The 11,081-nt window shown below is 61.8% G+C and overlaps 1 protein-coding gene and 1 long non-coding RNA gene across 11 annotated transcripts; one reads left to right on the forward strand and one right to left on the reverse strand.

Annotated features, from left to right (window-relative positions):
• Positions 1 to 797: 797 nt before the first annotated feature.
• Positions 798 to 5,772, reverse strand: OLIG2 (oligodendrocyte transcription factor 2). The gene is made up of 3 exons (XM_070071872.2): positions 5,662 to 5,772; positions 3,676 to 3,851; positions 798 to 3,063 (listed from the first exon to the last, which is right to left on the reverse strand). The coding sequence occupies exon 3, from the start codon at positions 3,005 to 3,007 to the stop codon at positions 2,027 to 2,029; it is 981 nt and encodes a 326-aa protein (XP_069927973.2). The 5' UTR covers positions 3,008 to 3,063; positions 3,676 to 3,851; positions 5,662 to 5,772; the 3' UTR covers positions 798 to 2,026.
• LOC127487591 (uncharacterized) lies at positions 5,771 to 10,856 on the forward strand. 10 transcript variants are annotated; one of them, XR_016233047.1, is made up of 7 exons: positions 5,771 to 6,899; positions 8,206 to 8,303; positions 8,652 to 9,089; positions 9,304 to 9,364; positions 9,869 to 9,982; positions 10,151 to 10,324; positions 10,581 to 10,856. It is a non-coding gene; the product is annotated as an uncharacterized LOC127487591 (long non-coding RNA). The 10 variants fall into 10 exon arrangements; XR_011387726.2 differs by having other exon boundaries at positions 9,869 to 10,006; positions 10,581 to 10,853; XR_011387725.2 differs by having other exon boundaries at positions 9,869 to 9,986; positions 10,581 to 10,846.
• The last annotated feature ends 225 nt before the right edge of the window (positions 10,857 to 11,081 follow it).

The raw sequence follows: 11,081 nt of genomic DNA on the forward strand, positions 1-11,081 counted from the left end.
AGCCCCGGACCGGGGCTCGGGTCTGCGACGCGCGCACGAAGCTGTCCCTGTCCTTGACCTGGAAGGCCACATTTTTTGTTTGTTTTCAAATTTCATCTAGAATCTGTCTTCAGGGCCGCATCCTAAATTGAGGTTGCAATGTTGGATTGTGGAGACCCCACAGAAGCGACCCCGGATAAACAGCGCAAAGGGCACAGCGCTGCGCGTGGAGTCCCCACCGGTTCCAGGCGCGGCCCAGGATCCGACTCTGCAGCTGGAGGCCGGGTGGGCGCCAAGGGAGGGTCTCAACAAGCGCAGAGAAGGGGCAGGAGGGTTAGTGGACCGGGCTTGGCCAGGGCCCCGTGCTGTGGCTGTGCGGGTTGGAGCCCCGAGTGCGTGGTCCGCAGCTGAAGCTCAAGAAAGCCCATCCCGCTGGCCGTGCGCTGGACACCGCCTCCGCGCAGAGAGAAAATAAAATCCCGGCAGTGGAGGAAGCCCGACCTCTAGGACCTCCAGCCGAAGACCCAAAGTCTCGGAAGAAAAGCTTCACTTTGAAACTAACTCAGTACTCCACGGAAAGGCAAGGCGCTCCACATGAGTCCTTGGAAAATAAAAATAAGGACAAGCAAGTCGTGAGAAGAAGAAGAAGAAGAAGAAAAAACACCCAAAGGATGTGTCTGTCCCGAACATGTGTTATGGAGAACTTGTGTGTTTTTAGGGGGAGGCACTGACACCCGCGGGAGAAACCTGAGGCACAATCAAATCCAGTCGCTCTCAGGGGCTGCGGGCTCCCTGAGCTTTCTCTCCCACGGATGATACAGGCTCGGCCTCACATGTTATTTAAAATCTCAACACTCCATCATTTATTTCGTTTTTGCAACCAAACAAGTAATAAATATTATTTAGCACTTTTTTTTTTTTTACAAAAATAAAACAGATGATATACTCTCGGCGAAGGGCAGCGTGGTTGGAGGAGGGCTGTGAGGCGGCGGGCGCTGCGAAGACCCCACGGCGAGCAGGCGGCGGCGCACGTGGAGAAACCCGCGTGGAGCGAGCCGTGAGGGCCCGCCCCGCGCACCTGCCCCCTGGAGGACATTCTATTTACACATCCCCCAAAGAAACACGCAAAAAGCCAACAAAACCCCCAGTAAAGACCCCCGAGCTATAGTCACAGCAGGTGCCTTTCAGTTGGGGCGATCCAGCGAGTATCAACACGACCCGCCCCTAACCGAGAACCAACAATAACAACCAAAAAACTCCAATAACTTTGTGCGCAGAGACGAGAAGGGTGGGGAGAGGGCTGGTTTGTGTTTTTAAACAACTGGAAAACCAAACGCCCTCCCCCTTCCACGATCGATACTTGGGGGGAGGACGTTGCTCCAATCCACAAGTGGTTCTATTCTGAGCGTCTATAACGCTTGCTCACACTTTTGAAATAATAATAAAAAAAAATCCACAGATTTATTAGAAAAGCACAAACTCCCAAATCAACAGGAGACACAGAGAAGAACGAACGGTCGCAGGTCTTGGACCCCGTGGGTGCAGCCAGAAACTCGGACTGGACACGACCCCAAGTGCCTCGGCTACGGAACGCGAGCTTCGAACCAACTCGTCGGCCCTGAAGGGTCCAGGGAGTCTCCCATCGGCCCAGAGAGAGCAGGCGAGGGAGGCCCCAACGTGTCCCCAGCCCCCGCCCTCCCACCAAGCGCCGCCCTGGTCGAGTCGGGGAGTCCAGCCGTGCTCTCCGGAAACCCGGGTTTTAGAATTTGTTCCTGGGGCTGGGACGCACGTAGCAGCGCCTTCTTACACGATGCAGTCTACACAACCCGCGCGGGTTAAAGCCACCGAGGGCTCCGCGAGCCCTGTTCAGGGGTCTGTGCCCGCCCCGGTGGTGCGGCTGCCACGTGCTGGAGTCTCCCCCACCCCACCCCCCACCCGCAGCCCGAGGTTCAGCGCCCAGAGCGCCGGGCAGGCTCCGTTTCCCCGCGGCCTCCGGGTCCCTCCCTCCCTCCCCACAAGCTGGGCGGAACGCGCCGGCATCGCGGGCTCACTTGGCGTCCGAGGTGAGGCGCGGCAGGCTGCCCGCGCCCATGGCCGACACGTGGTGGTGCGGGGGCGGCACCTGGCACATGCTGCAGGGGCACGGCATGCCGCCCCAGTGCTGGAAGCCCCCGCTGCCCCCGCCGCCGCCGCCACCACCCCCCAGCGGGGCGGCGGCGGCGGCGGCGGCCGACGGAGACTTGAGCAGGCCGTGCGGGGGCCGGATAGAGCCGACCGACGAAAGCCCGGAGCCAGGCAGAGACGCGCTGGATACGGCGGCGGCCGCGGCGGCGGCGGCAGCGGCGGCCGCGGCAGGTGGCAGGATGGGGTGGTGGACCGCCGGGTGGTGCGCCGCGTGCGCTGCGGCCGCCGGGTGTGCGGTGGCGGCGGGCAGCGGCGCCGAGTGCGCCAGGCCACCGCAGGCCGACGGGTGGAAGCCGGCGTGGTGGCCGCCGTAGATTTCGCTCACCAGGCGCTTCATCTCCTCCAGCGAGTTGGTGAGCATGAGGATGTAGTTACGCGCCAGCAGCAGCGTGGCGATTTTGGAGAGCTTGCGCACCGACGGGCCGTGCGCGTACGGCATGACCTCGCGCAGCCCGTCCATGGCGATGTTGAGGTCGTGCATGCGCTTGCGCTCGCGGCTGTTGATTTTCAGCCGCAGCTGCTGCAGCTCCGGCTCGGTCATCTGTTTCTTGTCTTTCTTGGTGGACGACGCGGCCGCCGCCGACGTGGATGACGAGGTGCTGGACGAGGAGGACTTGAAGCCGCCGCCGCCGCCCAGCTTGTCCCCGGGGTGCGCACCCGCCGCGCCCATGGCTCCGCGCAGCTCGGCGCTCAGCTCCGGCGGGCAGTCGCTCGGCGTGGACGAGGACACAGTGCCCCCCGTGAAGCCGCCGCCGCTGCTGCCCTTGCTCCGGGCCGGCAGGAAAAGGTCATCGGGTTCCGGCGACGACGGGCGGCTGGACACCAGGCTGGCGTCCGAGTCCATGGCCCCGGGGCACAGTCGCTGCCTTCGCAGGGTCCTCTCTCCCTCGGCTCTCAGAGCTTCCAAGGGTTGGGGGGGGGGGGGAGGAGAGAGAGAAAGAAAGACGGACTCAGCGGGATGGGACAGCTGCTTCTGTCTGCTCAGGGTCCAGGCCCGGGTGCGGGTAAGTGACCTCTGTCCTCCCCGCATCCACAGGTTGTTTCGGGGAATATTATGAGACCCTCCGTGGGGGTGGTATCCTGGAGGATCTGTACCTTGGGTTAGGAACGGGGAGGCTGGGGTTCCGGGGCTGGAAAGAACGAGGGGGCAAGTGAGGGATTTCTTTGGGGAGGTTGGAGTTCTGCGTAGAGAGAACTATTTATTTGGTTCTTAAGATGCAGCTACGATCTGTCTTTTGACACCCCGCAACAAACCCCCGCGCGCACACGCACCCGGCAGCCGCACGCCTCACATGTTGGTGTGGGGTCCGCGGGCACCTCGCTCGCCGCCACCCGGGACTTAGCGAGGAGATGCTACGGTGAAAGTGCAGGGGGTCGGAGCCCCGCAACCGCTCCCGCAAACTGGCTGGCGAGGGCGGGACCCGGGCCCCCTTTATGGGCAGCATCTTGGGTCGCAGCCGAGTTGGGGGGCGTCGGTCCCTGGGAGCTCAGCTGGAGGGCGGGGACACTTACCGTAGCTGGGGTTCCTGGAGGAGCCGACCCCGAAACGCCGCCGTGGAAAGCCGGGTCCCGGGCGCTGATGCCGCGTCGCTCGGTGAGAAGCATCCGCACCTTTCGGGGCTCGGCCGGTTTTTATAGGCGGGTGGCGGCGGCGGCCCGGGAGGGGGGCGGGGAACAATGTGCCGGTCCTGGAGGGGTAGCCGCGCCAATGAGCTGGGCCCGCCCGGGGGCTGGGAAGCTGATGTCATCCCGGCTAATTCCGCTCAATGAAACCCGCCCGGCCCGGCACACGCCTCCCGCCTGCGCGCAGCCAATGGGCACCCGCGCTCGCGAAGTTCGCTAGCAGGGACTGGAGGAGGGACCCGCGGAGGGACAGCCCGAGCCAGCGGGAAGAGGCGGGCAGGCTCGCGGGGAGCCGGGGACCGGGGCGAGGAGGAGCGTGGCCCACGCGCCGCGGAGTGAGGCTGGGGCGTGGGACTGTGCCCGCAGTCCCCCGCGACTTCCCACGCGACCGCGACCCAGGACTTTCGCCTAGTGTCTCTCTCTCTCCCTCCCTCTCTCTCTCTCTCTCGCGCTCTCTCTCCCTCTCTCCCCCTCTCCCTCTCCCTCTCCCTCCTCTCTGCTTTCCTGCCGCCGTGCCCCCCCCTCCGTGGGTTTCATCAACACGTGGGCCCCAAAGCTGCACCTTCTTGGTCAGTGTCACTGGCGGCGGCGCCACCAGCTGGGGACAGGGCCCTAAGGGCAGAGAGAAGGCAAGGAAGGAACCAAGTCCAGAACGTAGCTTTGAAAGGAATCTCAGAGTTGGGGGGTGGTGAAAGCTCGGGGAAGAGGGAGTTCCACGCCCCCGCAGAGCCGTGTGCCTCACCCCACTCCCCCATTTCTTATCAGGAGGCCTGAGGACGGTACCCTCGCCTTTGTGAGGGCCTCTGCGCCGTAGGGAAGGGGTCCACGCGCAAAGACCCAGCAAAGGCGTCTCCGCATTGCGGGCCGCGGAGCGGGACGGCCCAGCCCAGCCTGCGGGCCCGTTCGGACACGTTTTACCGGAGGAAGGCTGAAAACCTTTGACCATGAGGAATTAAATCCGCTCCGGAGAAGCGCAGAACGCATTCGCCCATTTTACAGATGGGATAATCTAGAATCGGAATCTGCAGCAAGACTACTGAGAGGCGGGGGTTGGAGTTTGCCAAGCGTTCATAGCTCAGCCCTGCCCGGACTACAAACGCGGACGTGGAGGGACCCACGAGGGAACCTGGAGAGCAAAGAATTGGGCGGGGGAGGGGGGACCAATTCGGACTAATTCGGCTCAGTGAAACCCGCTTGGACCAGGAGAGGCGGACCCCGGTCTCCCCTAACCCCCAACCAACCGGAGCGGAGCGGAGGGCTTCCCACTGGGGACACCGAAGTTTGCTGCTTCTGATCTGGGGTGCGAGCTCGCTCTTGAGGCTGCGGGCGCGCGCACAGGTCGGGTTCTGTCACCCGAGGTGTGCTGCGCGCTCCTCTGGTCACCTGCTTCCTCTGGGAATTGTTCATGTGCACGCGTGTTTTTCCAAAACCAGCAAACGTAAATACACGTAGCAAAGAATGGGCCTTCGTGTAGCAAAGTGACAAAAATAAGCCACTGCGAAAAGGAACAAAAAGCCCTTATTTCCGAGATCAGCCTCTCTTTGGGGTCTCCCCTCGGACGCCCAGCGGGCTCCCGCCTCGGCCCCATGCCCGTGCCTTCCGGAGCAGTATGTATCTCTGCCCGCGTGTTCCCCAGCTGGCTCGGCAGCCATCCGTTAAATATGTATTTAAGACGTGAAGAACTGACGCGTGGCGATGTGTCTTCCAACCGTTACAAGGACGACCCGTAACCGCTCAATTAGCGGAATCTGTCACCAGGAGGAACCCAGGGAGAGGCAGGCGGGACCGTCGGGAAGAGCGCGGGCAGCCCCCAAAACCCGCAAGTGGGGCCTGGCGCGGAGGCGCGCGAGCCGGGGCGCGGAGAGGGGCACCTACCGGTGCGTCTGTCCAATCCACGCCAGCGGGCGCAGCAGGCGCGCGCCTCGGTGGCGGCCGCCCGCACCGGTCCGGAGCCTGGCTGCCGCCTTTTGTTGCTTCCAACTGGTGTCTCGTGCGTCCGGCCCTCCGCGAGAGTGCGCGGGCCAAGGTTTCAAACACGCTCGGGGCCAATGGCAGGACTTGGAGGAGACAAGGGCTTAATATTGGCGGCGCCCTCCCCGGGCGCGGCGCTAGACTAGCGCCTGGAAGAGATGGGGACCAGGCAGGAGAGCTGACTGGCTCTCCAGGTCCGTGCGTAGGCGCACAGGAGGACGCTCCAGGCTCCGGCCCCGCTCTTCCGAGCCGAGCCGAGGCAGCGGGGTCTGTGCGGCGGCGTCTCGCGGTCCTTATTCGCCACGCCCGGCGCTTCGGTCGGCACTCAGAGCTGCAGGCCCGGTCTGCAGCACCCATATCCTCCCTTCGCCGGAGCTGTTTAGGCCACGGGGCCCATGGGGTCCCCCAGGCTCCTTCAAAACACCACTCACTGTCTTCCTGTGCCCACTGCGCCCCGCACGAATAACCAAACAGTAAAACTCGGCCTCCTGTGCTTGGCCACGTGCGCCCAGGAGGCATCCCGGCCCTGGTCGGGGAGCCAGTACCCAGTGCCCCGCGGGCCCATCCTGGGCGAACCTCCCTCGCCGCCGGCGTGCGCAGGTGGGCCGCAGCCCTGCCCAGGGATTGAATGCTCCCTTGCCGAGGCGAATCGGCCTCCGTTCCGGGAGTTCCAGTCTGGCCCTGGCGCTCCGGAGCCGTTGGCCCCTTCCGCCCAAACGGAAGACGTGTTCCCCCCTCCCTTCTTTGTGTTTCCCTCGCACAAAAGGCCCGGTGCGTGTTGGGGCCGGCCTTTGCTCGGCCGCCTGGAGGCCCCGGGCGGAGCCTGTGCCAAACCGGCCGGGGCGGGCCGCGCGGGGCCGCAGGGCGCAGACCTCCCACCGCTTCCCGGTCCCTCCCGGGCCTTTCTTTTCGGTTCTCTCGCTTCCCCGAGTTCCTGCTCACATTCAAGCGACGTCTCCGCCTGGCTGCCAGGGAGAGCTGCGTCCTTGAGCCGAGCTGGCCAGAGGTGGCGGTGGGAGGCCAGGCTCCCGGCACCGGAAAGAAAAGAGAGGACAAAAAGAAGCGAATTTCCGCCGGTGTTTCTGGTCCGGAAGCCAGGAGAGATGCGTGGAACGGCGGCGTTCGGCGCCCGACCGTGCGCGGTGAGACCCCCGGCAGAAGTCAGAACTCTGCAAACTAATGGTTGGCGGTCCTCGCAAAACTCAGCTCCCGGAGCTGTCCAGGGTCATGCCCGCGTCCCGCGGGGCCCTGACAGGCAGCAGGCGCTGGGCAAATACTTCTGAGAGCTCGCACGTGCAGGTGTACTGGGGCTGGTGTGAAACTTTGTATTTCTTTGCTGGTCACCTTGCACGTGAGGTCTGTCACCAGGATTGCTGGCGTGGTGCGGAGCTGATAAAATGATAGGGCTGGTGGCTTCCTTTTGATGACAACTGTGACCTCTTAGCTGTGGGGGAAGCTGTGCCAGGCACTCAGAGAGTCCTGACAGATTTGGTTTTATTTCTTCTCTCCCTGGCCCATTTTACAGATGGGGAAGTTGTGGCTTAGAGAGGTGTGGATGTTGGCTTAAGGCTGGGAGCACAGGGTGAATCCAGGGGATATCAGAGCCTTGGAGATCTTGAGTCTTTCTCTCTCAGTCTCTGGTTCTCATTCGAATTTCTGGAAGCTACCCCTGGCTCCCAAGGGTGAGTCCGCTGGGAGATCTGAGAACCCAATGCGTCCCTCTCCTCTCAATGTCTCTGCTCTACTGATGCTTCAGCTTTTTGAAGGCCTGTGAGGCACTGCAGGCCCGGGGACCCCCTGCTGGGGCCTGGTTTAGGTTTAGGGGCTCTGGAGAGGTCCAGAGGAATGCCCAGGGCCTGGGGAGAGAGGGGGGCTGGACCAGGAAGTGAAAAGAAAACAACAAATGAAAAGCAACCTGGCAAAACCCAGATTCATGGTCAGCCCCTCCCGTGGGACCCTCCAGCCTCTGCAAACAGGCGGGGCACCCACAGGCAGGTTTTCATCAGCGCCTTTGAAATTAACTTGTCCCCAAGCTCCCAGTGGAATGACCTGGCGATTGGACTGAGAAGGCTCGGGAGAAGAACTTTTCCTGAGTTCCATTTACAGTCTGCTCTCTCGGGCCAGTCTGGCAGCCCGCCCTGAGATGCGGAGAGAGAGGCACTGGTTCCCGTTTTAGGGATGAAGAAGAGCAAGACCGGAGGTCCCTGCAGGCTGGGGTTCAGCCTCCAGCTCACAGGATGCCAAGCGCCAGGGCTTCCAGAGCCTCTGCTCCCCCACCCCCACCCCACTGATCCTCGGAGGGAGCCTGCACCTGCCTTCCCTGAGGTGCACCCCCCTTGCCGCAGTCCTCATTAACCCAGATGGAGGGGGGTTGTCGGCGAGCACCGATGGGGGCGTCCCTGGTCAGGTGAGGAACCTGCTATGGCGTGCGCTCCCTTTGGTTGTAAGGTGAACCCGGAGACCTCGAGCGGTTCAGGGGCTGCGAAGAGCCTCGTTGGAGAAAGCAGCGGCCGCTGAGCGCGGGAGAGACCCTCTCCAGGTTCCCAGTAGGTGACAGCCACGCACCCTGGGTCTGCGGGGGGGGGGGCAGGAGGAGAGTGGGCGCTTGGGGCCCAGCGTCCCACTGCGGGATGCACCAGGAAGGAGCTGCAGGGCGGAAGGAGGGGAACCGCTCGCCTCCGCGGGCAGAGGCGGGCGCACTGCTGCGGCGCTGCTCGGAACTTGCTCTAAGAAGTAGCACCGCGAGTCTCCAGCAGCGCGTGCCTCCGTCGCCCTCTGAGGCGTTTGGGGAAGGCCTGATATGGCTCCTGGCAGCCACGCCACCCTCTCTACTCCACTCCCTCTCTGGACCTGGCGAGCCTGACTGGTGCGGCTCTGACCCCATCCTCGAACAGGTGTCCCCCGCACCGCGGCGTGCGCTCTTCCTTGGCTCTCTCCGGCACGCGCCTTTCAGGAACCAGCCCGGGAACCGACCACTCCAGCCCCGGTCAGGCTCTGTCGATAGTGGCGGCGGCGGCGGTGTGTGTGTGTGTGTGTGTGTGTGTGTGTGTGGCTCGTCGCCGTGCTCCGGCTGCTACCTCTGGGCCGCCACAGGAAGGGGAAGATGCGCGGGGCGAGTCGGGGACCCGGGTAAGGCGCTCTCGGGTGCCCGGAGCCCTCGCTCGGCTTGGCCGGATCCCATCGCAAGTCGGGAATCCGCTGCGGCTCTGAGAGCTCCCCAGTCTCATCTCCGAGCGGGAGCCCGCGCTCTGGGGGGAACCCAGCCGCGCGGGTGCATGGCCGAAGGCCCGCGGAACACACTGGACACCGCGTGGGCGTGCGACTCCTGGCAGGTGGGTTCCAGCCCACAGCGCCGCCGCAGAGCCCGGGAGTTCTGCCTTGCGCGCCTGGGCGGTGAAGGGAGATGGGGAAAGTGAAAGGCAGGAGACTGGGCATGTCACCTGTTTCTCCACTTCCCCCTCCCTCTCCAACACACACTTCCCTCCAATACCTATACCTGCATCTTATCTTTGAATTTCTCTCTTCATTAAAATGACACACCACCAGGCACCACAGGAGAACTACCCGAGCCCTCCCGCCGCCTCCCTGCACACCTCTGTAGTCCCAGGTGGGAAATACAGACCACTCAGACCCGGTCTAATCCAAATCTCTGTCTAACCACTGCGCGCCGCCCCGCCCCTGCACCTGCACCTGCCCGGGCATGAGAAGGGCTCAAAGCAGAGTCTGCTTGCTCCTCTCTTTGAGATCCTTGGGATCTTCTCTCCCTTTGGGGTCTCACAGTCTATTTCCTGGAGATTTGGGGGATAGCGCTCCCCCCACCTCTTGCACAGTCTGTGTCCCCCACCTCTGTGACCACCAGTAAATGGAATGCAAGAAGTGCTTTTTGAAGCAAATGCATGCCCATGTGAATAACAAAGCATTAAATACTATGGAAAGCAACTGTCCCTGTTGCATGGACATCACCCTTGCCACCAGCCACTGCCAGGTTCTTGCTGAACATCTTTTCCAGGCTGTGTGCATGCACGCTCTGTAACCTTTTCCAGTTTCCAGTAAGGCTTGAACGTGTCTTCCATACCAACACAAGGTCCTCCTGGTCCTTTTAACACTCTAGGGCAGCACCAAGCAATCGCCTTTGGATCCTGCTCTCCTTTGCCCTGGGCGTGTGCAGCCATGGGAAACCTGTCCCAGCTGAAATCCCTGCTCACCTGTTTCCACGGCAAGCCTGGTTGGTGAGGACCATGGGCTGCAGGTACCCCTCCTCCTGGCCACCTGTGGGCTCTGTGCTCAGGGCTAGTGCTCCCCTTAGGAGGGAGTCCTTTCCTTCAAGTCTCCCTTGGCCCAGAGGAGAGTCGGAGGTTCTGGGAATGCTGAGCCCACTGATCTTGAACTACAGGAGAAAGAAATGTGCAACATGCAAAGGGAACATTCCTTGGCTGGACTGTGTGCAGGCGCAGAACTCCAGCTCAGAGACTGAGAGAATTCCTAACCACTCCTCTTCCAGTAAGCTCAAAAGTTCCTCTGCTCCTAGGGTGACTTCTCTGAGCAAGGAAGCCATGCTGTTTACAGGGTAGGTATGGCTTATGGAGAAGGAGAGGGAAGGAGCAGGGGAGGGAGGGAGGGAGGAAGGGACAGACAGACTGAGGCAGAGAATTCCTGAACTGGAATTTCTTCTTTCAATGGGTAGTGGGTAGCACCTGCTTAAAGTGAAACTCAAGAGGCAGGCCTTGTGGCATAGCAGGTGCAGCTACTGCCTGTGGCCCTGGCATCCCATAGGAGCGCAGGTTCCACTCCAGGGAGTGATCACTGCTCTGTTTCCAATCCAGATCCCTGCTAATGCTCCTTGGAAAGCACCAGAAGGCAGTCCAAGTCCTTGGGCCTCTGCTGCCCACGTGGGAAACCTGGATAAAGCTCCTGGCTTCTGGCCCAGCCCTGGCTGTTGTGGCCATTTGGGAAATGAACCAGCAGATGGGAGATCTCTTTTTCTTTGTCTGTCTCTTTCTCTCTGTAACTCTGCTTTTCAAATAAATGAATCTTAAACAAATAAATAAATAAAACTCAAGCAGTACTAAGTCTATCTGGTACAAGCAAACTTCCTCCACCAGGTCCCCAGAGGCAACTTCTGTTACAGTTTCTTGTTTAGTCCAGAAAGAATGCTGGCTGTACAAATATTTACTCATCGGTCTCTTTCACACCAGTGCTGGCACATGCTGCACAGGCCTGTCACAGAAGATTCTCTCTCTGGCTCCTGTAACCACCAACCCCAGAATCCCTGCAGCACAGCGGTGAGAGGTGCCCCATCACCAAAATGGGACAAGGACCCCCCT

This window comes from Oryctolagus cuniculus, chromosome 4 (genome assembly GCF_051225735.1).
Source record: "Oryctolagus cuniculus isolate XC-2025 breed Fujian yellow rabbit chromosome 4, ASM5122573v1, whole genome shotgun sequence".
NCBI classification, from domain to species: domain Eukaryota; kingdom Metazoa; phylum Chordata; class Mammalia; order Lagomorpha; family Leporidae; genus Oryctolagus; species Oryctolagus cuniculus.

Excerpts from the sequence above, each read along its gene's own strand:
- OLIG2 (XM_070071872.2), bottom strand. The coding sequence starts at position 3,007 with ATGGACTCGGACGCCAGCCTGGTGTCCAGCCGCCCGTCGTCGCCGGAA.